The following is a 27,491-nucleotide window of genomic DNA, read 5'->3' as shown; positions in this document are numbered from 1 at the left end:
ATAAATAATCTTAATAACAGTATTCAATGCTTGCATTCCTCACATCCCTGGCAGGGAGTCCTACACACAATACGGGACCAAAGAAAGAGTGTTTGAGATTGATAACGGGGGGTGTGGGTCGGCAAGTCCAGTCGGAGGAGGAGCCTCTGCCCCCGCCCCTGCCCTGCCCCGCCCCGCCCCGCCCCGCCCCGGCGCAGGCCCCGCCCCCGCATGCCGAAGGCATTATAGGCGAGTGACGTCAGGCCGTTTGTTGTCATTGGCGGCTCCCAAGATGGCGTCCATCATGGAAGGGCCGCTGAGCAAATGGACTAACGTGATGAAGGGCTGGCAGTACCGTTGGTTCGTGCTGGACTATAATGCAGGGCTGCTCTCCTACTACACGGTGAGTCCTCGGGGGACAGAGCTCCGGAGCGCCTCGGGGGTCGCGGTGCCCGGGTGGATGGGGGGGCGGGCTTTTGGTAGCCAGGTTGAGGTTGCTAGGCTGGGGGTGCCGCCGTACGAGAGAGTTCCCTCGTTGGGGAGGGTTTTACGTCCGGGATAGCCAATGAGGGTGAAGGAGATGCGGGCGCAGCCAGTGAGCAGGCACTGGCTGGCTGATTTATGGGTTGGGGGCGAGCCGTGTTTCTTTTCTGGGGTCGGATATTAAGCCGTCGTGGGGTCGGGCACGGGGGTAGGTGGGTGAGTGCGGTCTTTGTCACGGGTTAAAAGGTCCAGTCGCGCGGTCCGTGCGGTCTCCCGACGTTGTCATGGAGTTGCCACCGTCCACCCGAGGCCGGGTAGACGGCCGCGCCCCTTAGCTTCCCCCCAGGGATCGAAGAGCGCTGCTTTCTTGGAGGAGTGGCCAAACGAGCTTGGCCAGGTCCAAAGATGACTGTCCCTCGCGCAACACGGAGGCGTCCGAAATCCCTCCTGTCTGCCCAAGTTGAGTGTCTCATTCTAGGGACCCGCTCCTCTAGTTAGCGGGAAGCGACGCCTTAACTTTTGAGAGCCGAGGATTTCCTACACAGGAGTCCCTTGTTAGCGGAGAGAGAGAGTGCGTAGTGCGGTGTCTCCTGAAAGTTATATTTGGGAGAGGGCCGAGTTCAGGGCTTCACTGTCGTTAAACACGAATCAGTGGCCGTGGGCAAGTCCATGAATTGCTGTGAATCTTGTGTTCTGACTCTCCCTTCACCTCCATCGCGTTAGAAATGGAAAGTGGGTGGTATTAGAGAGAAAAATTACGTCCAAAGGTACGTTCTCTGAGTAAGTGTATGGTTAATAATAGCCAGTGACAGGGAGGAAACCATTTAAAAGGACAAAATAGAATGTCCTTAGGGTTTTAGAAAATAATAGAAAACAGAAGGAAAAAAATTGTGATTATGGAAGAAGGGTTAATGTTGATAAGAGAAATGAGGACCCTAGTGTGTGTTTGTTCATTAAAAAATATTTATTGAGCTCCCACTCTATTGTTAATTATTGCTTTAGGCTAGGTGTGTGTGAGTGTGTGTGCACCTGCGTGTGCATGTGAGCAAGAATTAACAGAGATCAAGTCATTCATCATTCCTCTTTGGAGCTTATATTCTAGTCTAGTGGTTCCTTTAATTCATTTTACTCACAATAACTCTGCAAGGTAGGTGTTCATTATCTCCATTTTATATCCCCATTTTACAGTTTCGGAATCTGACGCTCTAGGCTTTTAAATAATTTGTGCAAGATCACAGAGCTAGCAGTAAGTGGTGTAATCACATTTCCAAATTCTTGACTTTGTGACTCTTTCCACTACACTTCACTTTCACTACAGGAAGAAGAAAATTACAAGCTGTGAGTTACTAAAGGCAAGCCTGCAAGAGTGAAAAGTGTAACTTTCAACATCTTTCAACTGTCAACTTTCTTTCTATACATAATTTTTTTTTTTTTGGTGAGGAAGATTGGCCCTGAGCTAACTAAGATCTGTGCCAATCTTTTCCTCTTTTTTATGTGAGATGCCTCCATAGCATGGTTTGATGAGTGGTGTTCAGGTCCATGGCCGGGATCTGGGCCCATGAACCCCGGGCTGCTGAGGCAGACTACTGTGCCACCTGACCTGCCCTCTGCATCATTTTTAAAGGGGAGAAAAAGACCAATCCTGAATGAGATTTAAACACACTGTTCAAGATTATCTTTAGGTAGCCATGAAAGAGAGGCAACTGAATATTAAATCCTGAAAACTCTGAAATTAAGAAATCTGATGGCTCAGATAAATGAAGAGTAATATTGGGTTTCAGTAGATGTGATAATCAGAAAAACCTGTGGACCTTTCTCAGCCTGTTCAAGGCAGACTAATTTCCGTGGGTGGCACTGTGGAATTAAGTTATTCTACAAATCTGAAATTTGTGTGGCCAACCTGGAAGGGCCCCAAGCTGGAGTTCTTGGGAGCTCCTAACCCAGGTAGAATCTTCCTTTTTCCTGTTTTTCTTCCTTTAGTGTATCCTTTTTCTGCCTCCTTGCCCTTTTAGTTTCTGAATACCTTGAGAAATCTCTCCTTGTCTTACTGGCTAAATACAGGTTTTTCATATACTTCCGTTTTTTCTCCCCTAGTTATTATCCTCCCTTCTGAGACTAGACTCCATAAAACATCATCCTTGCCAGCAGAAGGAGGTATCCTACTTCTCAGTAATGGCTATTTAGAAGTTTTCTTTTTCTTTTCTAGTTCTTCCATGTTAAAGTATTGCGTGCAGAGAAACAGCAGAGAAATATTGTAAAATAAAATGGTCTTGTGAAAATAAAATGATACCCAATCCCAAATTAGAGGAGGTGCAGTAAAGCTGGGAAAAGGCTACGTATTCACTTAAGAAAGTAGGAGACCACATGAATGTTGGCAGCGAATTCTGTGCACTTGGACATTGTTTCAGTACATTAGGATTCAGAAGGATTTGAGGATACATCTTAATGATTTGCGTATGGCTGATAACTTGGAGCTACGTCTTCTGGGAAGAATATCTGAATTAGCTGCACAGCCTTTTAAGCAGAGCAGTAAATAGCAAGTCACTCCATTCTTCATTTCCAGAATCACATGAGCTCTGGTCTGGCTCTGTGGTTGGAGATGTATTCTAGGGTGCCCTTGAAACCCTGAACTAAACTGTATTGGCCTTCCTTTAGAGTCACCTTGTACTAAGAATTGATACTGGGATAATCTCAGGGTTAGGTTAGGATCACTGGGATTGCTGTGAACTGAATTATTTCATCCACACCTCACCTCAGCCTGGATCTTCTCCTCTGGGCCTGGGCCTGGACCCAAACCTGTCTTGTGGGACTGGATGGTCTTTTTCCTTTACATTTCTTTTGTTTTCATAACCTGTGAATTTTCAGTTTTTGAAAAAGAGCTTAATATATTACTACGCTGCCCAATACAGGAGCAGAGAAACTGATTACCTCCTTTTGTAAAGTAGATTTAGGCAGTCCTTTCAGCTCTAGCACAGTCTCTGAATTATCAGAAACAATGTAATGTAGTTCATTCAGCAAGGATTTATTTGGGGCCAGCTTTGTCATAGGCATTGCACTATAAATGCTGGAGATGCAGGCACGAAGGAGAGTCGTTTCTATCTAGGCACTCACAGTCTAGCAGAGCGGTTACCTAAACATAATTTCAGAACAGTATGATAAATTCTACAGTAGAAATAAGAGTAGACTGCTATGAGAACATTGCCTGGAAAAGTCCAAAGAGACATTTTAGCTGAGACTTAAAGGATAAAGGTAAAAGAGAAGAAGGGCATTTCAGAGAATGGTGAATATGCACAAATTGGGAAGCTTGAGAACATAAAGTGTGTTAAAAAGATATTGAAAATTTCTGAGCAGCTCTAGTGTAAAGGTGTGTATGGGAGATGGCAGGAGATTGAGTCCAGAAGATATTTGGAGCCATAGGTCAGGCCTGGAGATGAAGATCTGTTAGATTATAACAAAGAATTTGTTAGTTGAATTTTTGTTAGATGAGGTGCCCAGAGAGGGCATATAAGTTTGGGAACACTGTGTAAGTAGCTAACCATTTATGTGAATCATGATCACAAAGGAAGATGAGAAAGGAAGGAAAATTGAGGGAGGCATAGATATGTGAGAAGTTGGAAAGTTAGAAAGTTGGTGGAGGTCATGCCTTTTGTAAATTTATCTAGTGTTTATTGAGTACCTACTGTGTGCCAGGCATTATGCTAGGAAGAGGGGTTAAAATGGTAAATAAGGTGGAAATAGTCCTTGGCTTTCATGATACTGAGTCTACTGGGGGGTGCAGCAAGTAAGAGCTGTGATAGAGGAAGCATAGGATGTTTAGGGGGTACATAGCTGGGTTACTGGACTCAGTCTTGGAGGGGCAGGAAAAGTTTCCTAGAAGAAGCAGGTTTGCTGTGACCCAAATGATGAATAGAGGTTGGCCATGTGAACAGAGGGAGGAAACTGCCTGAGATAGAGGCAGTAAATGTTTTTGGAGGGAGGCAAGAATAAGGGGCTTGTCAGTCCTGGAGTTTGGGCTGTGAGGAGGACAGTCGTGAGATGAGCTGGAGAGGTAAGCAGGGGCCAGCTCATGAAAGGCTTTCTTGGTAAACCATGCTAAGGAGTTTGAACTTTACCCCCAGGGCAGTGGAAAGTTAAGTGTTGTAAGCACTTTTTATTATAGAAAAAATGTTTATTATAGAAAATTTCAATCATACATAAAAGGAGATAGTAAAATGAATTCCTGTCTTCCAGCTTGTACAGTTATCAACATATGGCTAATCTTGTTTTATTAATACTCCCATCAACTTCTTCCTTCTCCGCTGGATTGTTTTAAAGCAGATCCCAGACACCGTATCATTTCACTTGTGAATATTTCAGTATGTATTACTAAAAGTTAAGATCTCTCTCTTTTAAAAAATGTTATCAAAATTATTACAACTAAATAATAATAATTTATCAGTATTGTCAAATATCCAGTCAGTGTTCAATTTCCTTGATGTCTCAAACATCTCTCCCTCACCAGTTGGTTTTTTTTTTTTTTTAAAGATTTTATTTTTTTCCTTTTTCTCCCCAAAGCCCCCCAGTACATAGTTGTATATTCTTCGTTGTGGGTCCTTCTAGTTGTGGCATGTGGGATGCTGCCTCAGCGTGGCCTGATGAGCAGTGCCATGTCCGCGCCCAGGATTCGAACCAACGAAACACTGGGCTGCCTGCAGCAGAGTGCGCGAACTTAACCACTTGGCCACGGGGCCAGCCCCCACCAGTTGGTTTTTTTGAGTCAGGATTCCAAACAAGATCTATGTATAAAATTGGGTCTCTTTTAATCTATAGGTCCTCCTTCCCTGCTTTATTCTTTGCTATTTTTTGTTGAAGAAACCAGATCATTTATTCTGTAGAATTTTCCACATTCTGGATTGTGCTGGTAACATTCTTATGGTATGTTTAAACATGTTTTTTTGTCCTCTGTGTTTCTTATAAACTGATAATTAGAGCTAGAAGCTTAATCAAATTTAGGTATTTTTTTTTTTCTTCTGGGCAAGAATACTTCATAGGTGGAACATATTAAGTGACGCATGATGTCTGGTTGTCTCTCTATGATTTTAAAATTGATCGCTAGGTTCAGGTGAAATTTGTATTCTTTAAAGAATACTATTGTTACAGAGAAATAATCAGGTCTTATTGACTGGGCTTAGTGATTTATTGAATGTTAGTGAAAGGGGAGGAGGAGATCTGATGAAATCCAGGTTTTTGGTTTTACCTGGATGAATGATGATAGGGAAGATAGGAAGAACAAATTGGAGGAGAAAGGTGGTTGCTTTGGGACATGTTGAAATTGGCATAAAGATGTCATGTAGCCTGGAACTTAGAGAAAAATCTGGGTTGCGAATAAGTGTTAGTTTTACACATATGGAGAGTTGAGTAAGTGAGAATAATAGAGAGCTTTGGATAGGACACTGAGAAACATCATTGGATTAGTTATCTATTGCTTTGTAACACATTATCCCCAAATTTAGCAACTTAAAACAACAAACTTTTATTATCTCATAGTTTCTGTGGCTCAGAACTTTGGGAGTGACTTAACTGGGTTGCTCTGGCTCAGGGTCTCATAAAGTTGCAGTGAAGACGTTGGCTAGGGTTACAGTCATCGGAAAGCCTTGTCTGGAGCTGGAAGGTCTGCTTCCAAGGTGACTCACTCTCCCAGCTGTTGGCAGAAAGCCTCAGTTCCTTGCTGCTGTTCTGTTGGGCTACATGAATGTCATCATGACAGGGCATCTGGCTTTGCCCAGAGGGAGTGATCCAAGTGAGAGTCAGGAGGAAGGCATGGTGCCTTTTATGACCTAGGCTGAGAACATCACTTCTGCCTTCTTCTGTTCATTAAAAATGAATCATTAATTTAGCTCATACTAGGGATGGGAATTTTAGGTATGGGGAGGGGAATTAGGCTCTCCCTTTTGAAAGGAGTGTCAAAGAATTTGTGGATAGATTTTTTTTTTTTTAAAGATTTTATTTTTTCCTTTTTCTCCCCAAAGCCCCCCAGTACATAGTTGTATATTCTTCATTCTGGATCCTTCTAGTTGTGGCATGTGGGATGCCGCCCCAGCGTGGTCCAATGAGCATGCTATTTACGTGCCCAGGATTCGAACCAACAAAACACTGGGCCGCCTGCAGTGGAGTGCGTGAACTTAACCATTCGGCCATGGGGCCAGCCCCTTGTGGATAGATTTTAAACCGCCACAATCATATTTAAGGGATTGGCAGAGAAAAAAGCCTGCATAGGAGAGTGAAAAGAAACAGCCAGAGATAATATAAGAGAAAAACCCAAAGAATGTGGCGGTCAAGGTGCAAATAGTTACTTGGCTTGAATACTCTTGAGAGGATTGAATAGATCTTAAAGAAATCTTAAAAAATATCCACTGGGGGCCTGGCCCTGTGGCTGAGTGGTTAAAGTTCTGCGTGCTCTGCTTCAGTGGCCCAAGTTTGCAGGTTCAGATCCCAGGCACAGACCTACTCCACTCACCAGTGCTGTGGTGGTGTCTCACATACAAAAAAATAGAGGAAGATTGGCACAGATGTTAGCTCAGGGCTAATCTTCCTTGAGCAAAAAAAGAAGAGGATTGGCAATGGATGTTAGCTCAGGGCAAATCTTCCTCAGGAAAAAAAAAAATCCATTGAATTGATCAATTTGTACATTACTAATGCCTTTAGTGAGAGCACTTTCTATGGAGTAGTGGGTGTGGAAGGCTGATTGGAGTGGTTTGAAGAGTAAATAGGAGGTAAGAAGTAGAGAAAGTGAGTGTAGATTACTCAAGGTGTTTGACTGTGAAAGAGGCAGAGAGGGATATGGAATTGAGGGGAAGGGCTTCTAAGATAGGAGTATGCTTAAACGTTGTAGGAGTGGGAAGCAAGGCCCATGTTAAAAAGTAGGGTAGAGTCAGGCCTTGAGTGTAGTAAAGATTTACATCAATGGCCTTGGGAACTGGAAAAAGGAATAACTAGGGACATGTTAAAGGTTAATCAGGTTGTATGAGGAACTAGTTGAGGTTATAAAATATGGTTAGTCACTACACATAAATGTTTAACTCACTTACTTTGTATTGTTTTTGTAACATTTTGGAGAGAAAGTTAGGAACAGTGAATTAGTAAGTTACTAGGGCCGCTTCAGGTATTCTTTTTTTTTTTTGAGGTGGGGGACAAGATTAGCCCTGAGCTAACATCTGCCAGTCCTCCTCCTTTTTCTGAGGAAGACTGGCCCTGAGCTAACATCCGTACCCATCTTCCTCTACTTTTTTTATATGTGGGACGCCTACCACAGCATGGCGTGCCAAGGTGTGCCATGTCCCCACCCAGCATCCGAACTGGCAAACCCCGGGCCGCCAAAGCGGAACGTGCGCACTTAACCGCTGCGCCACTGGGCCGGCCCCAAGGTGTTCTTTGCAAAGGGAATCATTAGAGAAATCACATCTTCCTTGCTATTAAATGCTGACTGGAAGAGACTCATAATGATTACATTTCACAACCACTGGTAGTCAAAACACGTTGTTATTTGGCAATCCTTAGCAGTGTCTAGAAGATGATAAAAATCTGCCATCCAATTCTTAGATTTTAGGTTTTTTAAGAGCTTAAGTGTGTGTATTTCTCTTGCAAAGATGTGAAAGAGCTAGTCTCAGATTCTCCTCGAAAGTTGTCAGCACCACTCCCATCCAACAATTAAAAGTGAATTTAGGGGCCGGCCCCGTGGCCGAATGGTTAAGTTTGCCAGTTCCACTTCTGCGGCCCAGGGTTTCGCTGCTTCGGATCCTGAACACGGACATGGCACCACTCGTCAAGCCATGCCGGGGCGGCATCCCGCATGCCACAACTAGAAGGACCCACAACTAAAAATATACACCTATGTACCAGGGGACTTTGGGGAGAAAAAGGAAAAATAAAATCTTTAAAAAAAAAGTGAATTTATAGTTTTCTAGATAAACTTTTCTTGAATATATCAAAAGTGATTTTTATTAAGTTTACATGATACATATTAACAGTCCAAATCTAATAAAGTAGCTTTAGAATTGTAAAAGGAACAAAAGAAAAGTTGTATCTAATCTAAAGCACTGAAAAGAAAACAAACCTCTTACAACGGTAAGTAGTATCAGTGGGAAGAAGTATGTGGACATTTTATGTCTTTTGCTTTCCTTGAATTCTCTAAGTCAGCTTTGATTTTTCCCTGTTCTAAAACCCTTGAGCCTTGTTCATGTGATTCTTTTGGGCATTTAATCATTTTACATCTGTTATAATTAACTAGTCCTATCTCTAGTACATTCTTTATCTGTACAGCAAGCTTGTAAACTCCTTGATGGCAGTACTGAGCATTGTAATCTTCAAGCTCTACAATGTGGCACATTGTTCTCATAGTGAATGGAATGTCCAAGGCTCTTCAAACTAGGCTTAGAGATGAGATGCAGAAGGCTTTTTGGAATTGTTGCTTACACAGCCTTGTGTTTTGCAGAATATATTAATAGCAAATATGTATATTTCCATGGTTTATGTAAAACCTCATTGAGTTTATATTAACACTTGTGGCTTTCATTTAATCATCCAGAGCCTGTAGAACTGTGTGGGCTCTTTTGCTTAGTGTGTTATATCAGACAAGCAGTCAGTCCCTGCTTCTGTTGCAAGCAGTTTTGTTGATGGTAATAATTTGTGGAAGGACAAAAAGTAGAGTTCTTAAATATGCCACTCCTAAATGTGGCAGTTGTCATAGGATTAGATTTTCAAATAGTTCCAGTCAAAGCTAGAACAATGCACAAATGATTTAGATTAAGTTTTAGTTCTTTTTACTGCTTATAGAGAAAAACAAATGGTCAACCCAATCAATTGTTTTCCTTTTCATTTATTTTATTGTAAAGGATTATCTTCTTAGACTAGTTTGAACTTCCTTAAAAAAAGAGAATTTATTTTTTTTGCAAAAGTTAAGTTTACATGGTACATGGAATCATATAAAAGGAATCATATTCAAGGGAAGTGTTTTGAGGTATTCATAATTATTTTTCCCATTCACATGACAGTGTTAAGATTGTTATGAAAATTGATTTTCTGTTTCCTGGAGTTTTGTTCACATTAAGCCTTTATGCCAAGATTGTCCACTTCTTTCAGTTCTTGTGTTTTATTTTGCCATTACTGTTATGGCACAGATGGGTAAATAAAATATTGGGTGAGTGTTTGCTTTGTCACTCTGGCAGCTGCCCCTGCAGTCTCTGCGCTCCTCTTTCCTCCATCACTCGTGGATGCTGTGCTTCCCAGAGACGATAGAGTCCATTTGGTGGGAACTCCTTAACTCCTCGTACCCCCACCTATTAGTATACCTACTTGCCTGCCTATCCTTGCCTGCATCCTTCTTCCTCAGAGTGGAAGAGTTAATCCTTGGTTGGTCTGGATTCCGTCTGCTCACAAATGTTTCAAGGACTCAGTCTATAGATTTTCTTGTTTGTTTGCTTTCTCCCCTCCCTCTCTCTCATATATCTTCAACTTCTTCCTTTCTATTTACGGACTTTTGTTTGTTTATTTTAAGAATATTTATTATAGCAACTAAACATCTTAATTGTAACAATTTTATATGGAAATTTTTAGTAAATACTTGGGTTACGTGTTGCCTTTCCTTTTTTTTTATAGAACAGTTTCATTGAGGTATAATTCACATACCATCTATTTGAAGGATACATTTCAATGGTTTTTAGTAGTATATTCACAGAACTGTGTAACCATCTCCTTAATCAATTTTAGAAAATTTTCATCACCCCCAAAAGAAACAATCACTCCCCACTTTTTCACCCTCAACCCTAGGCAACCACTAATCTACTTTCAGTCTCTATAGATTTGTCTATTTTGGACGTTTTGTATCGTATTATAAAAGTGTTCTTTAAACAATTCTAATACGGCTTCTTTCATTTAGCGTAATGTCTTCAAGGCTCATCCATATTGTAGCACATATCAATACTTTTTGTTGCTGAATAGTCCATTGTATGCATATTCCACATTTTGTTTATTCATTAACCAGTTAACAGACATTCGAGTTTCCGATTTTGGCTACTATGACTAATGCTACTATGAACATTTGTGTACATAAGTTTTAGTGTGGACATATGTTTTCATTTCTCTTGGTTACATATCTAGAAGTGGAATTCCTGGGTCATATGGTGACTCTATATTTAACGTTTGAGGAGCTGCCAGACTGTTTTCCAAAGAAGCTGCACCATTTTACGTTCCCACTGAGGTACAAGGGTTCCAATATCTCTATATCTTTGCCAACATTTGTTATTATCTGTCATTTTGATGATAGCCATCCTAGTGGGTGTGAGGTAGTATCTTATTATGGTTTTGATTTGTGTTTCCCTGATAACTGTTGAAGTTGAGCATCTTTTCATGTGCTTATTGGCCATTTGTATATCTTCTTTGGAGATAGGCCATAAGTCAGGCTTCTTTAGTTTAGGCTGAACCAGTTTTAAACCAGAATAGGTACCCTGTGTACCTCAATATGTGAATATTTCTTGTCACTTGTCATTTTATCTCCAGCATCTAGAGCAGTGCCTGGCACTTAGCATTCTGTAAATATTTATGGAACGAACAATAGTGTGAAGTTGTTGCTATTATTTCCATGAAGAACTTTAGACCTACGAAGTCGCACAGTAGTTTCTATGTGCATGATCAAGTCTTCCAACTCCAAATAGAATGTTCTTTCTGTTGGAGGATACTGAATTACATGAGCAGTGATATTTTAAAATGATAAGCCCAAGTTATGACTAGTTTGCTGACAGGTGATAAATGATTTACATTATTATCACAATGAAATAAACTTCTGCATAGCCCTTCTAAAATGCAAACTGCATTGATTAATCATTAAAAAGTACTGAATCCTTTTACATGTAAGATGTAAGATGGGGACTTAGATCATCCCATTGAAATGCCAAGGGTAGACAAGACTCTCCCTCCTATTCCAATTCACTGAAAGCCTGCTAGTTGGGGAGAAGGGGAGGGGGAGCAGATACTGAGTCTTACAATTTGTTGAGTGATGAGTTTTTTATATTCACGATATGGGAGCAGAGAACGGTAGTGGCAAATTCTCCAAGATAATTCTACTTTGAAATTTTAGTCATTCCGAAGAAGAGTTAAGTGTAAGTTTCTAATAGGTGACCTCCTGTGTGACTAACCCACCATTTTGTGCTTGCATGTTAACTCCTCTGCCTTCTTTTTTTTGGAAACCCATAAATTTTGAAGTAAAACTAGACCTGATAAAGAATAAGTGTTTTTAAATTGCCTTTTTTAAAAGTATTTTTTTCCTGATTGTGAAAGTAAAATACGATTATTGCAAATCATTAACTTCTTAAATCCTTGAAAGTTTCATAAGCCCTTTGGCATAGCTCTTGAATTCTTGACCTATTTCCTTATTCTCTCATAATTGTTCTTTCCCTTAAGCACTAGAATCCAGGAGAAATTCTTTAAGAAAATAAATTCTTAGGCAGTGTTTGAATTTATAACAATTTCCCCCCTATCTTTTGATATTCACATAGTGTATTTCAAGTGCTTTTCCTAGCTAACCTGGGAACCATCTTTTAACGTTTCTTTGCAAAAATTTGTTCTGAGCTCTAAACTCCAAACTTGAACAAGGAGCTTTTGGAGTATACCCTCATTCTAAATTGGGGCTTGTAGGATGAGTCCTAAAATTAGGAGTAAGAATCCAAAATTCCATGGTTCTATCTATGGTTCTTATTAACTAGATTATTTTATGTGTTGTACAAATTTTCCCATCTTTAAATATTTGTAGTGCTCTTCTTCTTGTTCATCTTTTCATAATCTTACTATTTTGGGCTCTGACTTAATCTTTTCCAAATAAGGAAAAACAGCCTTGGGCAGTTTTTGCTAGAGAAGTGAAGTGAATGATGATGATGGCTTATCACTGCACAGTTTGGCAGGAGAAGTACTAACATACAGCACGGACCGTCTGGAGTTTAACACGTGCCCATCAGTTCCTTCAATCATTTTTTGTGAAAGTAACTTTAATCATTATTTAGTATTTTGGGCAGTGTTTGAGAAACAAAACAGAAATAGAAGGTCCACATTGAGATCCAGCATATATTAACATGCTTTAGGTAATTTACAGAACTTAGGCTACTATTTAGTATTTAATATTTAACTTTAGAAAGGATGTGAAAACCCTACGTCATCATAGCTGGGCTTCATTAAACTCTGTGAAAGTGGTGTTCTTCACTGATCTGTTGGCCTGAAATTCTGACGTGAAGATAAAATTGTGCTTTTTAAGAAATAGGGAAAGACCTGGGACTTTCCAGTGTACTAATATGTCACACCAAATCAAAATACAAGTCCATAATCCTTTACCCATAATTCTGAAACTCCTTGATCTCTGAGTTCCAAAATTTTTTTCCTTAAATTTATTATATTCTCATTTGAATTGTGTCGCTATAGTCTTTATCACACTTAGTGTAAATATATGTTGTACTACAGAAATCTTAATATGCTTGATTGTGAAATTAATTAAGTACTTGATACCACAGACTCCCCTGCAGGTGTGATATAGTTTGTGTACTATATGTATATTACTTATCTAAAATTGTGGGTACCATCCTCAGAGGCACTGCTGCGAGGCTTTAGGGTGACATTTATGCTGTTGAATTCAGAAGGATCGCCGATTCGATGCTCAGCGTTTGTGGCTCAGAAAAACTTTGAAGGAAAACTTAAATTAGCCAGACTTATAGTAATTGTGGTAGAAATGCACGGCTTTTGCACTCGGACCTGGTTTGGAATCCTGTCTCTCCTACTTGCTATCTGTGAGTCCATGGGCAAGTTACTTAAACCTTTCTAAGCTTTTGATTCCTCAAGTATAAAATGGGTATAATAAAAGAACTATATCATAAGACTGATGTGAGAATTAAATAAAATTGTATTTAAAGCACCAGCAGAGTGGCTGGCATTTAAGTGCTCAGTAAATGTTAACAAAAAGCTGAAGTTTATGACAGTGTTTGACAAATAATAATATTCAATAAATGTACATTGTGGTCACTATTGTATAAACTGGTGTTCCAATTTATTAATTCATAACAAGAACTATAACTGTTAAGGAAACTGTGTACTTAGGCTGTCTGATTAGTGCATATGCTCTCTGAAAGCAAGCTATATGGGATGTCAAATTTGTGAGCAGAAGCAGAGTGAAGGGAGTTATGTATTATAGATATTTAATGGCATCAGACATTGATATCAAGATGCAGTATTTCCACATTACAGACACATCTATTATGTGAATCGAACAGGTCTAATCTTTCAGTCAGCAAAACTTCTATTCTGGTTTAGTGGTTCTAGTTCTGGCCTTTTTACTCTAGTTCTATTAGTATTTTAAAGATTTCATTTTTCCTTTTTCTCCCCAAAGCCCCCCGATACATAGTTGTGTATTTTTAGTTGTGGGTCCTTGTAGTTGTGGCATGTGGGACGCCTCCTCAGCATGGCCTGATGAGCGGTGCCGTGTCCGCGCTCAGGATTCGAACGGGTGAAACCCTGGGCTGCTGAAGTGGAGTGCGTGAACTTAACCACTCGGCCACGGGGCCGGCCCCTAGTTCTACTACTATTAATACTTTCTGATGCTTAATATAATTAGTCGTAATTAGTATAATGAACTCCAGGCTCTTCCAGCTCTTAAAGATGATATCGTATATATCCCTGTTCTAATATATGTCTGTTTTCTCCCAAAGGAAGGCAGCTAAGTCTTCCCAGGATCTTGGAGAACCTCTAATATTACTGTCACCTTGTGTACTGATTCAGTATAGTTTCCTAAGGCTCCATCTGTAGAAAAGTAGACGCTAAATCTGCTTCTCAAAGTGAGGCCCTCTGTAATGGGGGGGTGGGTGGGAAATGAGGGAGTTATCATAGATACGTTGAGGCATGAATGATGGGGAAAATTCCTTCATTATTGTGGGTCTGTGACTCCTCACAGTTTTTGTTGGTGTCGTTTTCCATCAGCATGATGACATTTTGGGCTATTGAGTGCCCTCAAGGCATTAACTAGTGAAGGCTCTCTGATACATTAAATACTATCAGGATGGTTTAAGAAGATGGTGTTTTCTCAAATAGAAAGGAGCCAACGGGGGGTGTTATTGCTATCGTTTCCTATTTTGTAATTGTTGTTGGTAGCAGGGTATCAGTGTGGAATTCTGGCAAGTACTATTTATTTATTTATTTTCTTACTTACTTTTATTGAGATATACTTAGATCCAGCAAAAAACCACAGATTTCAGGTGTACAGTTAGACGAGTTTTGACATTTGCTCACATCCTTGTTAACAGTATCCCAATCACAATATAGAGCATTGCTGTCATCCTGCAAAATTCCCTCCTGTCTCTTTCCTGTCCATCTCACGCCCTAGAGCCAGCCTCCTGTGATTTCTGCCTTTATAGGTTAATATTGCCCAGCAGATTGACCACCTGTGTTCCAGGAGTGTGTGTGGCCCAAGGTGCAACACTAGCGTGGAGTACAACTTCATGTGCTGTTGGGAATGAACTAACATGTGATCAGTACTAAAGCGGTGTTTACATTATGTTGAAAGGAGGGAGACCATTTTGACATTTGTCCACATGTCTTCTACGATCAATTTATTAACTGTTTAATTTGCAAAGGTGTAGCAGGGATATTGGATGGGGAATGGCACAAGGAAAATTCAGAAACCTTGCCCTCTGAGAGAAGTGATGAAGCATACATTATTTTCATACAACATAGAAGTAATTTGTACCTTAAGAAGGGGAAGTTGGAGTGCTTTGTGTTAAAAAGTTCAAAAGGAGACCTCACTTTTAGCTGTGAGATATTCAGAGCAAGTCAGATGAGACTCTCACTTGATTTTTGATATAGATTTAATTAATTAATTAATTATTGTTTTCCCCCTGCTTTTTCTCCCCAAATCCCCCCAGTACATAGCTGTGTATTTTTAGTTGTGGGTCCCTCTAGTTGTGGCATGTGGGATGCCACCTCAGCATGGCCTGACGAGCGGTGTCATGTCCGCACCCGGGATCCGAACCAGTGAAACCCTGGGCCACTGGGAAGCAGAACACACGAACCCAACCCCTCGGCCACGGGGCCGGCCCCAAAATTTAATTTATTTTAAGCAAAGTAAAATTAACATTCAAATAAAAATTTTTGTGTTTCTATAACAGGTCTGGGGAGGCACTCTTGCTTTATAAAAGGACTGTAGAATTAGTTTAAATGGCAAGCTAATTTTCCCTAGTAGATTTTGAATATGTTTGTGTAAAACTTTTCCAGATGCATTTGCTTTTTGAAGCAGAGTAAATCCCTAGTTGTATTTCCAATTAAACAGGTTTTCATTGATGATGCTATACACCAGCACCAAGCTAGATTTCTTGATTTTGCAATTTAATTCGTTAACTTAGGCTACTTTTCAGCACTTAGTAAATACTAGAAATGGACTGAACAAATAAAAGCTTATAGTTCTGTTGGAGATTCAATTAGTAGTTATAATTAAGCTACAATTAAGAGGTTACTTTGGTGCTACGTTTCATTTGATTTAGTGCTTATATACCATTATTAGAGATTATTGCCCTCTAGTTGTTTTATGGTGATATTTTTAAATGCAATTGTAGAAATTTGTTTAAAGGAGATGGAAAAGTATCAGAAATGGGAGAAAAGTTTCCCCGGTTTCACTCGGAGTTGTTGAGTAGCCTGAAGTGGGAATGAATGGGCATATTTTGAGTGAATTATGTTTGTTGGAGGAGCAGGGTGCCTGGGAGAGGAGGCTGGGGCTATCCATTCAGCAGACATTTGTCTAATACCTTCCAGGTCCCAGGCATTAATTAGGTTCTGGAAGACAGGGTGGAATAATAGTAACACAAGGATAGTTAAGCCCACTGTCTGTCAAGGAAAATAGACAAACAGCTATAATACAATATAATAAGTAGTTCAATAGCAACATCCGTAAATTGAGGAGAACTCAGTAAATCGTACCTGAGCATAGGAGCTGAATTGAGAAACGGTCCACAGAGGAAGTGTGTGGTGAGCATTAAGGAGGAAAAATACATGTTTTTGTTTTATTTGGTTGCTTATTTGGTTTTTGTAAGGGCTATGTATTATTACTAAATAAGCTGTGTGTACGGGAATGTGTGTAGTGTGTGTAGAGGGAACTGAGTTGACAATAGGAGACATGTCTGAAAGAAAGTATGGCCTAATGCCACAACTAGAAGGACTCACAACTAAAAAGGCACAACTGTGTACTGGGGGGCTTTGGGAGAAAAAGGAAAAATAAAATCTTAAAGAAAGTATGGCCTAGTGGGTTTAGGATTAGTTTAGGTTTAGAGAAGATGATTGCAGTTCCCTCTTTGCTATATTTAAGGTAGGAGCAAGGACGGGGCATGAATCTCATGCCTTTTATATGCCAGGTGCTGTACTAAGTGATTTACTTGTATTAACTTTAATGATCCTATGAGAACACGTAATATCTCACTTTTTTTAAAAAAAATTATTTCCAACGGTTTTATTTACATCTATAACACCAATCATTTTTTTTTTATTAATGTTATGATAGATTACAACCTTGTGAGATTTCAGTTGTACATTTTTGTTAGTCATGTTGTGGGTACACCACTTCCCCCTTTGTGCTCTCCCCCCACCCCCCCTTTTCCCTGGTAACCACCGGTCAGATCTCCTTATCAATATACTAACTTCCACCTATGAGTGGAGTCATATAGAGTTCGTCTTTCTCTGACTGGCTTATTTTGCTTAACATAATACCCTCGAGGTCCATCCACGTTGCTGTGAATGGGCCAATTTTGTCTTTTTTTATGGCTGAGTAGTATTCCATTGTGTATATATAGCACATCTTCTTTATCCAATCATCAGTTTCTGGGCATGTAGGTTGGTTCCACGTCTTGGCTATTGTAAATAATGCTGCGATGAACATAGGGGTGCAAGGGACTCTTGGGATTTCTGATTTCAGTTTCTTAGGATAGATACCCAGTAATGGGATGGCTGGGTCATAGGGTATTTCCATTTTTAACTTTTTGAGAAATCTCCATACTGTTTTCCATAGTGGCTGTACCCGTAATATCTCACTTTTACAAATAAAGAAACTGTGGCTCAGAGAAGTTAAGTGACTTGGCCAAGTTCACACTGCTAGTGTGTTGGCAGGGCTGGAATTCAAAATCTTCTCTCTCTCACTCCACAGTCCATGTTATTTCGTTAAATTGTCCTGTTTGTAGGATAAGTTACATATCTCTGGGTATACATTTTTTTTGTAATTTCTTCTAGAAATTGTACTTCTTTAAAAGAAATCTTTTTCAAGCTTATGCTTGGGGCACTGAAATAATTTTGTACGTTTAAATGAGAGATTTCACATGATGTATCTACAACTTTAGAAGCCTAAATGGAGAATATTTTGAGCTGTTCTGAATTTAAACTATTTGAAATTTATGTAGCTATCCCTTCAGAAGATGTTTCTTAGGTGGTACACAGAAGTTCAACTAAAGTAATAAAATATATCCAGAGTGTAACAGTTCAGAGGCCCCACTAGACTGTGTTAACTCTTTTGTGAGAAGCAATTATACATTAAGTGGATTTGATTGACGTTGAGCTCAGTAGTTCTGTGTGCTTAAAATAACCTTTTCCTAAGGATTTAAGAAATGGACAGAGAAGGTAGACCACTGTATGAATTCAGATTATTATGTGCTGTTCTCTCGAGAATGCAGGTCATTGTTGTCCTCACACCACTCTGATTTGGGTTCTTTTTCTTTTTATTAGACTAGTTTCCAAATACTCATTTCATAACCAATTTCAAATCCTATGTTTTAGAACAATTTTTGTATGATTTTGTAATTCTCAGCTGAAAGAAAAATTCCTCTCTCTCCGCCCTGCAGGATAATAGACCAGAAGGTTTATTTAAAAATAAAATTCAGTAGCATCTTTCGGTGATTATTGACCTGTACACAAGACATTTTAGAGCAACTTGAGGTTGAAATTATTTCTATTTACAGTCATGCATCACTTAACGACAGGGATATGTTCTGAGAACTGCATCGTTAGGCGATTTTGTCATTGTGCGAACATCATAAAATCTACTTACGTGAAACTAGATGGTATAGCCTACCACGCACCTGGGTTATATGGTGCTGATCTTGTGGGATCAACATATATGCTGTCCTTCAGTTGCCCAAAGTGTCATTACGAGGCACATGGATGGTAACTGCTGCTTAGTGGAGTCTTCATTAACTTCCTGATGAACTGCAGAGACTGTGGTCAGGCAATGTGATTTCTATCTGAGGTGAGGCCTGTTGACTTTCCTTTTCACTGAAGTGGTCATTGCGAATGTGCGTGGTGGTAGCGTTGCATGGGTTTGGAGTGAAAGAGATGGTATGAATCTGTATGGATACAAGTGTCCCTCACATTAAGTGAACCTAAAAAAGGTATATTCTAGAATAGTTTGTGAAATCAATTTTGGCAAGAAAAATTCTGCTTTCTGATAGACTTGTGTGACCTTTTCAGAAATTTATTACCATGAGGAAAGGAAAATTCTTTCTTTCTTTTTTTTATTGAGGTAACATTGGTTTATAACTTTATGTAGATTTCAGGTATACATCATTATATTTTGATTTCTATGTAGACTACATCATGTTTACCACCCAAAGACTAATTACCATTCGTCACCCTACACATGTGCCCTATTACCCCTTTTGCCCTCCTCTCTTCCCCCTTCTCTTCTGGTAACCACTCCTCTATTCTCTATATCTGTGTGTGTGTGTGTTTGTTGTTGTTTTTATCTTCCGCTTATGAGTGAACTCTCCATCTGACTTATTTTCCTTAGCTTGATACCCTCAAGGCCTGTCCATGTTGTCGCAAATGGCATGATTTCATCTTTTTTTATGGCTGAGTGGGATTCCATTACATATGTATATATACCTCATCTTCTTTATCCATTTATCCATTGATGAGCACTTAGATTGTTTCCAAGTCTTGGCTATTGTGAATAATGCTGCAGTGAACATAGGGGTGTAAATATCTTTTCTCATTACCATTTTCCTGTTCTTTGGATAAATACCAGAAGTGGGATAGCTGGATCATATGGTAGTTCTATTTTTAATTTTTTGAGGAACTTCTATACTGTTTTCCATAATGGCTGCACCAATTTATATTCCTACCAGCAGTGTACAAAGGCTCCTTTTTCTCCACATCTTCTCCAACACTTGTTATTTCTGGTCTTTTTAATGATAGCCATTCTGATGGGTGTGAGGTGATACCTCACTGTAGCTTTGATTTGGATTTCCCTAATAATTAGTGATGTTGAACATCTTTTCATCTTCTTGTTGGCCATCTGTATATCTTCTTGGGAAAAATGTCTATTGCGATCTTTTGCCCATTCTTTAATTGGGTTGTTTGTTTTTTTGTTGTTGAGTTGTATGAGTTATTTACATATTTTGGACATTAAGCTCTTCTCAGGTATGTGATTTGCAAATATTTTCTCCCACTTGTTAGGTTGTCTTTTCATTTTGTTGATGGTTTCCTTTGCTGTGCAGAAGGTATTATGTAGTTCTATGGTTTATTTTTCTTTTGTTTCCCTTGCCTGGGGAGACAGGAAATTAAAGATACTGCTTGGACTGACTTTGAAGGGTGTACTGCCTATGTTTCTTTCTACAAGTTTTATGGTTTCAAGTCTTACATTCAAGTCGTTAATCCATTTTGAGTTAGTTTTTGCATATGGTGTAAGATAATGGTCTACTTTCATTTTTTTTTCACGTGGCTGACCAGTTTTCCATTCTCCATTGTATGTTCTTGGCTCCCTTGTCCAAAAGTAGCTGTCCATAGATGTGTGGGTTTATTTCTGGGCTCTCAATTCTGTTCCATTGATCTGTGTGCCTGCTTTTCTGCCAGTCCATACTGTTTTGATTACTATAGGTTTGTAGTATGTTTTGAAATTAGAGTGTGTGATGCCTCTAGCTTTATTGTTGTTGTTTTTTGAGGAAGATTGGCCCTGAGCTAACATCTGCTGCCAATCCTCGTCTTTTTGCTGAGGAAGAGTGGCTCTGAGCTAACATCCGTGTCCATCTTCCTCTACTTTATATGTGGGACGCCTACCACAGCAGAGCTTGACAAGCGGTGCGTAGGTCTGCAGCCAGGGTCTGAACTGGTGAACCCAGGGCTGCCTGAAGCGGAATATGCAAACTTAACTGCTGCGCCACCAGGCAGGCCCCAGCTTTGTTCTTTTTTCTCAGGATTGCTTTGAATATTTGGTGTCTTTTGTTGTTCTATATAAATTTTAGGATTCTTTGTTCTGTTTCTATGAAAAATGTTACTGACACTTTGATGAGGATCACATTGAATCTGTAGGTTGCTTGAGGAAGTATGGACATTTTAACTATGTTAATTCTTCCTATCCAGTCTATCCATGAGTATGAAATATCTTTCCATTTCTTTTGTGTTTTCAATGTTTTATATTTTTCACTGTACAGGTCTTTCACTTCCTTGGTTAAATTTATTCCTAGATATTCTTTTGTTGCAATTGTAAATAGGATTGTATTCTTAATTTCTTTTTCTGCTGTTTTGTTGTTAGTATATAGAAATACAACTGACTTTTAGATGTTAATTTTGTACCCTGCAACTTTACTGTATTTGTTTATTATTTCTAATAGTTTTTTAGTGGAGTCATTAGGGTTTTCTATATATAAAATCATGTCATCTGCAAATAGTGACAGTTTTACTTTTTTTCTTTTTAGATTTTATTTTTTTCCTTTTTTCTCCCCAAAGGCCCCCAGTACATAGTTGTATATTCTTTGCTGTGGGTCCTTCTAGTTGTGGCATGTGGGATGCTGCCTCAGCGTGGTTTGATGAGCAGTGCCATGTCCGCGCCCAGGATTCGAACCAATGAAACACTGGGCCGCCTGCAGCGGAGCATGTGAACTTAACCACTCGGCCATGGGGCCAGCCCCACAGTTTTACTTTTTCTTTCCAATTTGGATCCCTTTTATTGCTTTTTCTTGCCTGATTGCTCTGGCTAGGACTTCCAATATTATGTTAAATAAGAGTGGTGACAGTGGCTGTCCTTGTCTTATTGCTGTTCATAGGATAGCTTTCAGTTTTTCATTGTTGAATATGATGCTAGCTGTGGGTTTGTCATATCTGGCCTTTATTATGTTGAGGTACTTTCCCCTATACCATTTTATTTAGTTTTTATCATAAATGGATGCTGTATCTTGTCAGCTGCTTTCTCCGCTTCTTTTGAGATAATCATGTGATTTTTGTTCTTCCTTTTGTTTATGTGGTGTATCACGTTGATTGATTTGCAGGTGTTGAAGTTGCATCCCTGGAATAAATCCCACTTGATCATGGTGTATGATCCTCTTAATGTATTGTTCTATTTGATTTGCTAGTATTTTCTTAAATATTTTTGTATCTATGTTCATCAGTGATGTTGGCCTGTAATTTTCCTTTTTTGTTTTGTCCTGGTCTGGATTTAGTATCAGGGTAATGTTAGCCTTGTAGAATGAGTTAGGAAGTATCTCCTTCTCTTCAGTTTTTTGGGAGAGTTTGAGAAGAGATGAAGATATTAAGTCGACTTTGAAATTTTGGTAGTATTCTTGGGGAAGCTGTCTGGTCCTGGGTTTTTTTTGTGGGGGGGGGGGGATGATTTTTAATTACTGCTTTGATCTCCTTACATGATTGATCTGTTCAGATTCTCTATTTTTTCTTGATTCAGTTTTGGAAGCTTGTATGATTCTAAGAATTTATCCATTTCTTCTAGATTATCCAATTTGTTTGTATATAGCTTTTCATAGTATTCTCTTATAATCTTTTGTATTTCTGTGGTGTCTGTTGTAATTTCTTCTCTTTCATTTCAGATTTTATTTATTTGAGCCTTCTCTTTTTTTTTCTTGGTGAGTCTAGCTAAAGGTTTGTCAGTGGTGTTTTATCTTTTTCAAAGAACCAGCTTTTAGTTTCGTTAATTTTTTCTTTTCTTTTTTTTTTAGTCTCCATATCATTTATTTCTACTCTGATTTTTATTGTTTCCTTCTTTCTACTGATTTTGGGCCTTGTTTGTTCTTCTTTATCTAGTTCTTTTGGGTGTATTGTTAGATTGCTTATTTGAGATTTTTCTTGTTTCTTGAGGTAGGACTGTATTGCTGTAAATATCCCTCTTAATACCACTTTTGCTACATTCCATAGACTTTGGTCTGTCATGTTTTCATTTATCTCCAGGTATATTTTGATTTCTCCTCTGATTTCTTTATTGACCCAATAGTTGTTCAGTAGTGTTTTGTTTAATCTCCACATATTTGTGGCTTTTCCAGTTTTCTTCTTGTAGTTAATTTCTAGTTTTGTACTATTGTGGTCAGAAGTGATGCTTGGTATTATTGTAGTCTTCTTCTTCTTCTTCTTTTTTTGGTGAGGAAGATTGGCCTTGAGCTAACATGTGTTGCCAGTCCTCCTCTTTTTGCTTGAGGAAGATTGTCCCTGAGCTAACACCTGTGCCAATTCCTTTTATTTTATATCTGGGACACCACAACAGCACGACTTGATGAGCAGTGTGTAGTCCGTGCCTGGGATCCGAACCTGCGAACCCCGGGCCACCAAAGTGGAGCACACAAACTTGACCACTACACCACCAGGCCAGCCCCCCTCAATCTTCTTAAATTTATTGATATTTATTTTTGTCACCTAATATGTGATCTATCCTGGAGAATGTTTCATGTGCATTGGAAAAGAATGTGTATTCTGCAGTTTTGGGGTGGAATGTTCTGTATTTATCTACTAAGTCCATCTGGTCTAATGTGTCATTTAAGGCCAGTGTTTCTTTATTGATCTTCTGTTTGGATGATTTTTCTCTTGATGTGAGTGGAATGTTAAAAGTCTCCTGCTGCTATTATGTTACTGTCAATTTCTCCTGTTATGTCTGTTGATAATTGCTTTATATATTTAGGTGCTCCTGTGTTGGATGCTTAGATGTTTATAAGTGTTATGTCCTCTTGTTGGATTGTTCCCTTTATCATTACACAATACCCTTCTTTGTCTCTTATTACACTTTTTGTATTGAAGTCTATTTTGTCTATATAAGTATTGCTACCCCAGCTTTCTTTTCATTTCCTTTTGCATGGAATATCTTTTTCTATCCCTTCACTTTCAGATTTTGAGTGTCTTTACATCTAAAGTGTGTCTCTTGTATGCAGCATATATATGGGTCTTGTTTTTTAATCCATTCAGCCACTCTGTGTCTTTTGATTGGAGCATTTAGTCCATTTACATTTAAAGTAGCTATTGATATGTATGTACTTATTCCCAGTTTGTTAATTTTTTTGTGGGTGTTTTAGTAGTTCTCTGTTCCTTTCTTTTTCTCTTGTTCTCTTCCTTTGTGATTTGATGGCTTTCTTTAATTATGTTTGGGTTCCTTTCTCTTTATTTTTTGTGTATTTATTGTAGATTTCTGGTTTGTGATTACCATGAGGTTCATATATAATAACCTATGTATATAGCAATCTATATTAAGCTGATGGTCTCTTAAGTTTGACCTCTTTCTAAAAGCCCTGCACTTTTACTCCTCCCCCATTTTGTGTTTTTGATACCATATTTTACTTATTTTATTTTGTGTATCCCTATACCTCTTATCATGGAAATAGATGTTGTTAGTACTTTTGTCTTTTGACCTTCATACTAGCTTTATAGGTGGTTGATCTACTACCTTTACTGTCCATTTGCCTTTACCAGTGATACTCTTTCTTTGATAATGTTCTTATTCCTATTTGTGGTCTTTTCTTTTCCACTGAAATATATCCCTTTAACATTTCTTATAAGGCCAGTTTAGTGGTGATAAACTCCTGTAATTTTCACTTGTCTGGAAAACTTTCTCCTCCATTCTGAATGCTAGCTTTGTGAAGTAGAGTATTCTTGGCTGTAGGTTTTTTCCTTTCAGCAGTTTGAATATGTCATGCCACTCCCTTCTAGCCTGTAAGGTTTCTGCTGAGAAGTCAGCTGATAGTCTTATGAGGTTTCCTTTATATAAGTTGTTGGTTTTTTTCTGCAGCTGTTAGGATTCTTTCTTTATCTTTAATTCTTGACATTTTAATTATAATGTGTCTTGGTGTGGACCTCTTTGGGTTCATCTCGTTTGGTGCTCTCTGTGCTTTCTGTGCCTAGATGTCTGTTTCCTTCCTCAGGTTAGGGAAGTTTTCAGCTGTTATTTTTTCAAATAGATTCTCTACTCCTTTATCTCTCTCTTCTCCTCTGAGACTCCTATAATACAGATATAAGTGCACTTGCTGTTGTCTCAGAGGTCCCTTAGACTGTTCTTGTTCTTTTAAATTCTTTTTTCTTTATTCTGTTCAGCTTGGGTGATTTCCTCTGGTCTTTCATCCTGATCACTAATCTGTTCTTCTGTGTCATCTACTCTGCTACTGATTCCCTCTAATGAATTTTTCATTTCTATTTTTGTATTCTTTAGTTCTGATTGGTTGTTTTTTTATATTTTCCAGTTCTTTGTTGAAGTTCTCACTGTGTTCATCTATTCTTCTCCCAAGATCAGTGAGCATTCTTATGACTGTTAGTTTATACCCTTTATCAGGTAGATTATCTGTGTTTCATTTAGTTCTTTTTCTGAGGATTTGTCCTGTTCCCTTATTTGGAACATATCTCTTTGTCTCCTCATTTTGCCTGCTTCTCTTTGTTTATATCTATTTGTTAGGTAGATCAGCTACATCTCCTGATCTTGGACATGTGGCCTTATGTAAGAGATGCCTTATGGGGCCCAGCGATGTGCTTCCCTCCTGTCACCCCTTCCAAATATCCCAGGTGTGTCTCCTGTATGGGCTATGTGTGCTTTTCTGTTGTGGCAGGGTTGCTCTTGCTACGAGTGCACAGGTAGGCTAGAGTGGCTTCTGGCCCAAATGGTTGTAAGGCTCAGATGTCTGCTGCTGCTAAGGTCACGTTATTGGGTGAGGCAAGCCCAAGCACAGCTGGCTGCAAGGTCTTAGTGCACACAGCTACTGCTGTTTTGCTGTTAAGTGAGTCAGGCCCCCAGGGTGGCTAGTTGCTATGCTCAGGGGCTCATAATTGCTGCAGGCCTCTGATGTGGCTCTCTGTGGCATGCGGTTGTTGTGGGCTGCTCTCTTAGGAGCACAGACGGGTGGGGGTGGCCCCAGTCAAGGCAGCACACAATTGTTTCAGGCAGGGGGTGGATCCCCTGTGTGGCTGTTTCAGATGGCCAGCAGCACAAGACAGCTGAGGCCAACATGCCCCACTGCCTGTGGGCCCACACACACTGCCAATGCAGGCCCACCTGTACGCACGTCCTGCTGAGCTGGACCTGCTCCCTCTTACCCCCACAGGGGTCCCACACACCCCGACACAGCCCACAAGTTTGCTGTGGCCTTGCTGGTGGATGGGTCCAGTCCAGTCCCAGTTGTTGGGTTGTCTTTTTGTTTTGTTGATGGTTTCCTTTTCCATACAGAAGCTTTTTAGTCTGATGTCCCATTTATTTATTTTTTGTTTTGTTTCCCTTGCTTGAATAGACATGCTATTTGAAAAGATAATACTAAGGCTGATGTCAAAGAGTGTATTGCCTATATTTTCTTCTAAGAGTTTTATGGTTTTAGGTCTTACATTCAAGTCTTTAATCCATTTGGAGTTAATTTTTGTGTACGATGTGAGATAATGGTCTACTTTCATTCTTTTGCACATGGCTGTCCAGTTTTCCTAACACCATTTATTGAAGAGACTTTCCTTTCTCCGTTTTATGTTCTTGGCTCTTTTGGTGAAGATTAGCTGTCAAAATCTTGTACTTTTGAAAATTAAATTTATTACTAAGTATTTTTTATCCTTTTTCACATTAGTATAAATGAAATTCTTTTTTAAATTTTATTTTCAAATTTGTTTGTTCCAAGAATATAGAAATACAATTGATATTTGTATATTAGTCTTGTGCTCTGGCACCTTGCTGAACTCATTTACTAGCTCTAATAGTGTTTTTGTGGATTCCTTAGTATTTTCTATATCTAAAGTTCTACATGAACATCCATCTTCAAATAGCGAGTTTTATTTCTTGCTTTAAATCTGGATACCTTTACTTTTTTTTCCTCGCCTAATTTCCCTGGCTAGAAGTTTCAGTACAGTGTTGAGAAATGCTGTGAGAGAAGACATCCTTGTCTTGTTCTTTCTTTTAGATGTAGAGCTTTTAGTCCTTTACCATTAAGTTTAGTGTTAGCCGTGGCTTTTTCATAGCTGCTCTTTATGAGGTTGAAGGAGTTCCCTTCTATTCCTAGTTTGTTGAGTAATTTTATCGTGAGAGAATATTGGATTTTGTCAAGTGCTTTCTCTATGTCTTTTGAAACGTTCATGTGATTTTTGGTCTTTATTTTATTAATATATACTGTATTGGTTGATTTTCATATGTTGACCCAAGCTTGCCTTCCTGGGATAAATCCCACTTGATCATTGTCTTAGTCCCTTTGAGCAGCTATAACAGAAATACCATGGACTGAGTAGGTTATAAACAACAGAAATCCATTTCTCATAGTTTTGGAGGCTGGGAAGTCCAAGATCAAGGTACTAGAAGATTCAGTATCTGGTGAGGACCTGCTTCCTCACATGGTTACATGCTGTAACTTCACATGATGGAAGGGGCAAGGGAGTTCTCTTGGGCTTCTTTTATAAGGGCACTAATCCCTTTTTGTTAGTGCCCTTATAAAAGAGCACTAATCACCTCCCAAAGGCCCCACCTCCTATTACCATCACCTTAAGGGTTAGGATTTCAACATAGGAATTTGAGGGGGACACAAAATTTAGACCATAGCAGTCATAATATATAGTCCTTTTTATGAGTTGCTGGATTTGGTTTGGTAGAATTTTGGCAAAGATTTTTGCCTCTGTATTTATAATGGATGTTGGTCTTGTGATATCCTTGTCTGGTTTTGGTATCAGTATAATACTGGCCTCATAGAAAAAGTTGAGAAGTGTCCTCTTTTCTAAATTTTGGAAGAGTGTGAAAGGTTGGTATTAATTCTTTGAACATTTGATAGAATTTAACAGTC

The 27,491-nt window shown here is 39.1% G+C and overlaps 1 protein-coding gene across 15 annotated transcripts in view; it reads left to right on the top strand.

The window, feature by feature from the left end:
- The first annotated feature begins 227 nt into the window (after positions 1-227).
- OSBPL9 (oxysterol binding protein like 9) overlaps positions 228-27,491 on the top strand; it is a 156,150-nt gene continuing 128,886 nt past the window's right edge. For 7 of the 15 annotated variants that reach the window (XM_070259988.1, XM_070259985.1, XM_070259984.1 and 4 more), the window contains exon 1: positions 243-382. In XM_070259988.1, coding sequence (XP_070116089.1) covers positions 272-382 — 111 coding nt within the window. In that variant the 5' untranslated portion in view covers positions 243-271. Of the gene's footprint in view, positions 383-27,491 lie in introns of all 15 variants that reach the window. The other 8 variants (XM_023630012.2, XM_023630007.2, XM_023630002.2 and 5 more) reach the window with 7 other exon arrangements.

The sequence above is a fragment of the Equus caballus genome, chromosome 2, assembly GCF_041296265.1.
Source record: "Equus caballus isolate H_3958 breed thoroughbred chromosome 2, TB-T2T, whole genome shotgun sequence".
Classification (NCBI taxonomy): domain Eukaryota; kingdom Metazoa; phylum Chordata; class Mammalia; order Perissodactyla; family Equidae; genus Equus; species Equus caballus.
This window is presented reverse-complemented; position numbering and strand designations above follow the sequence as displayed.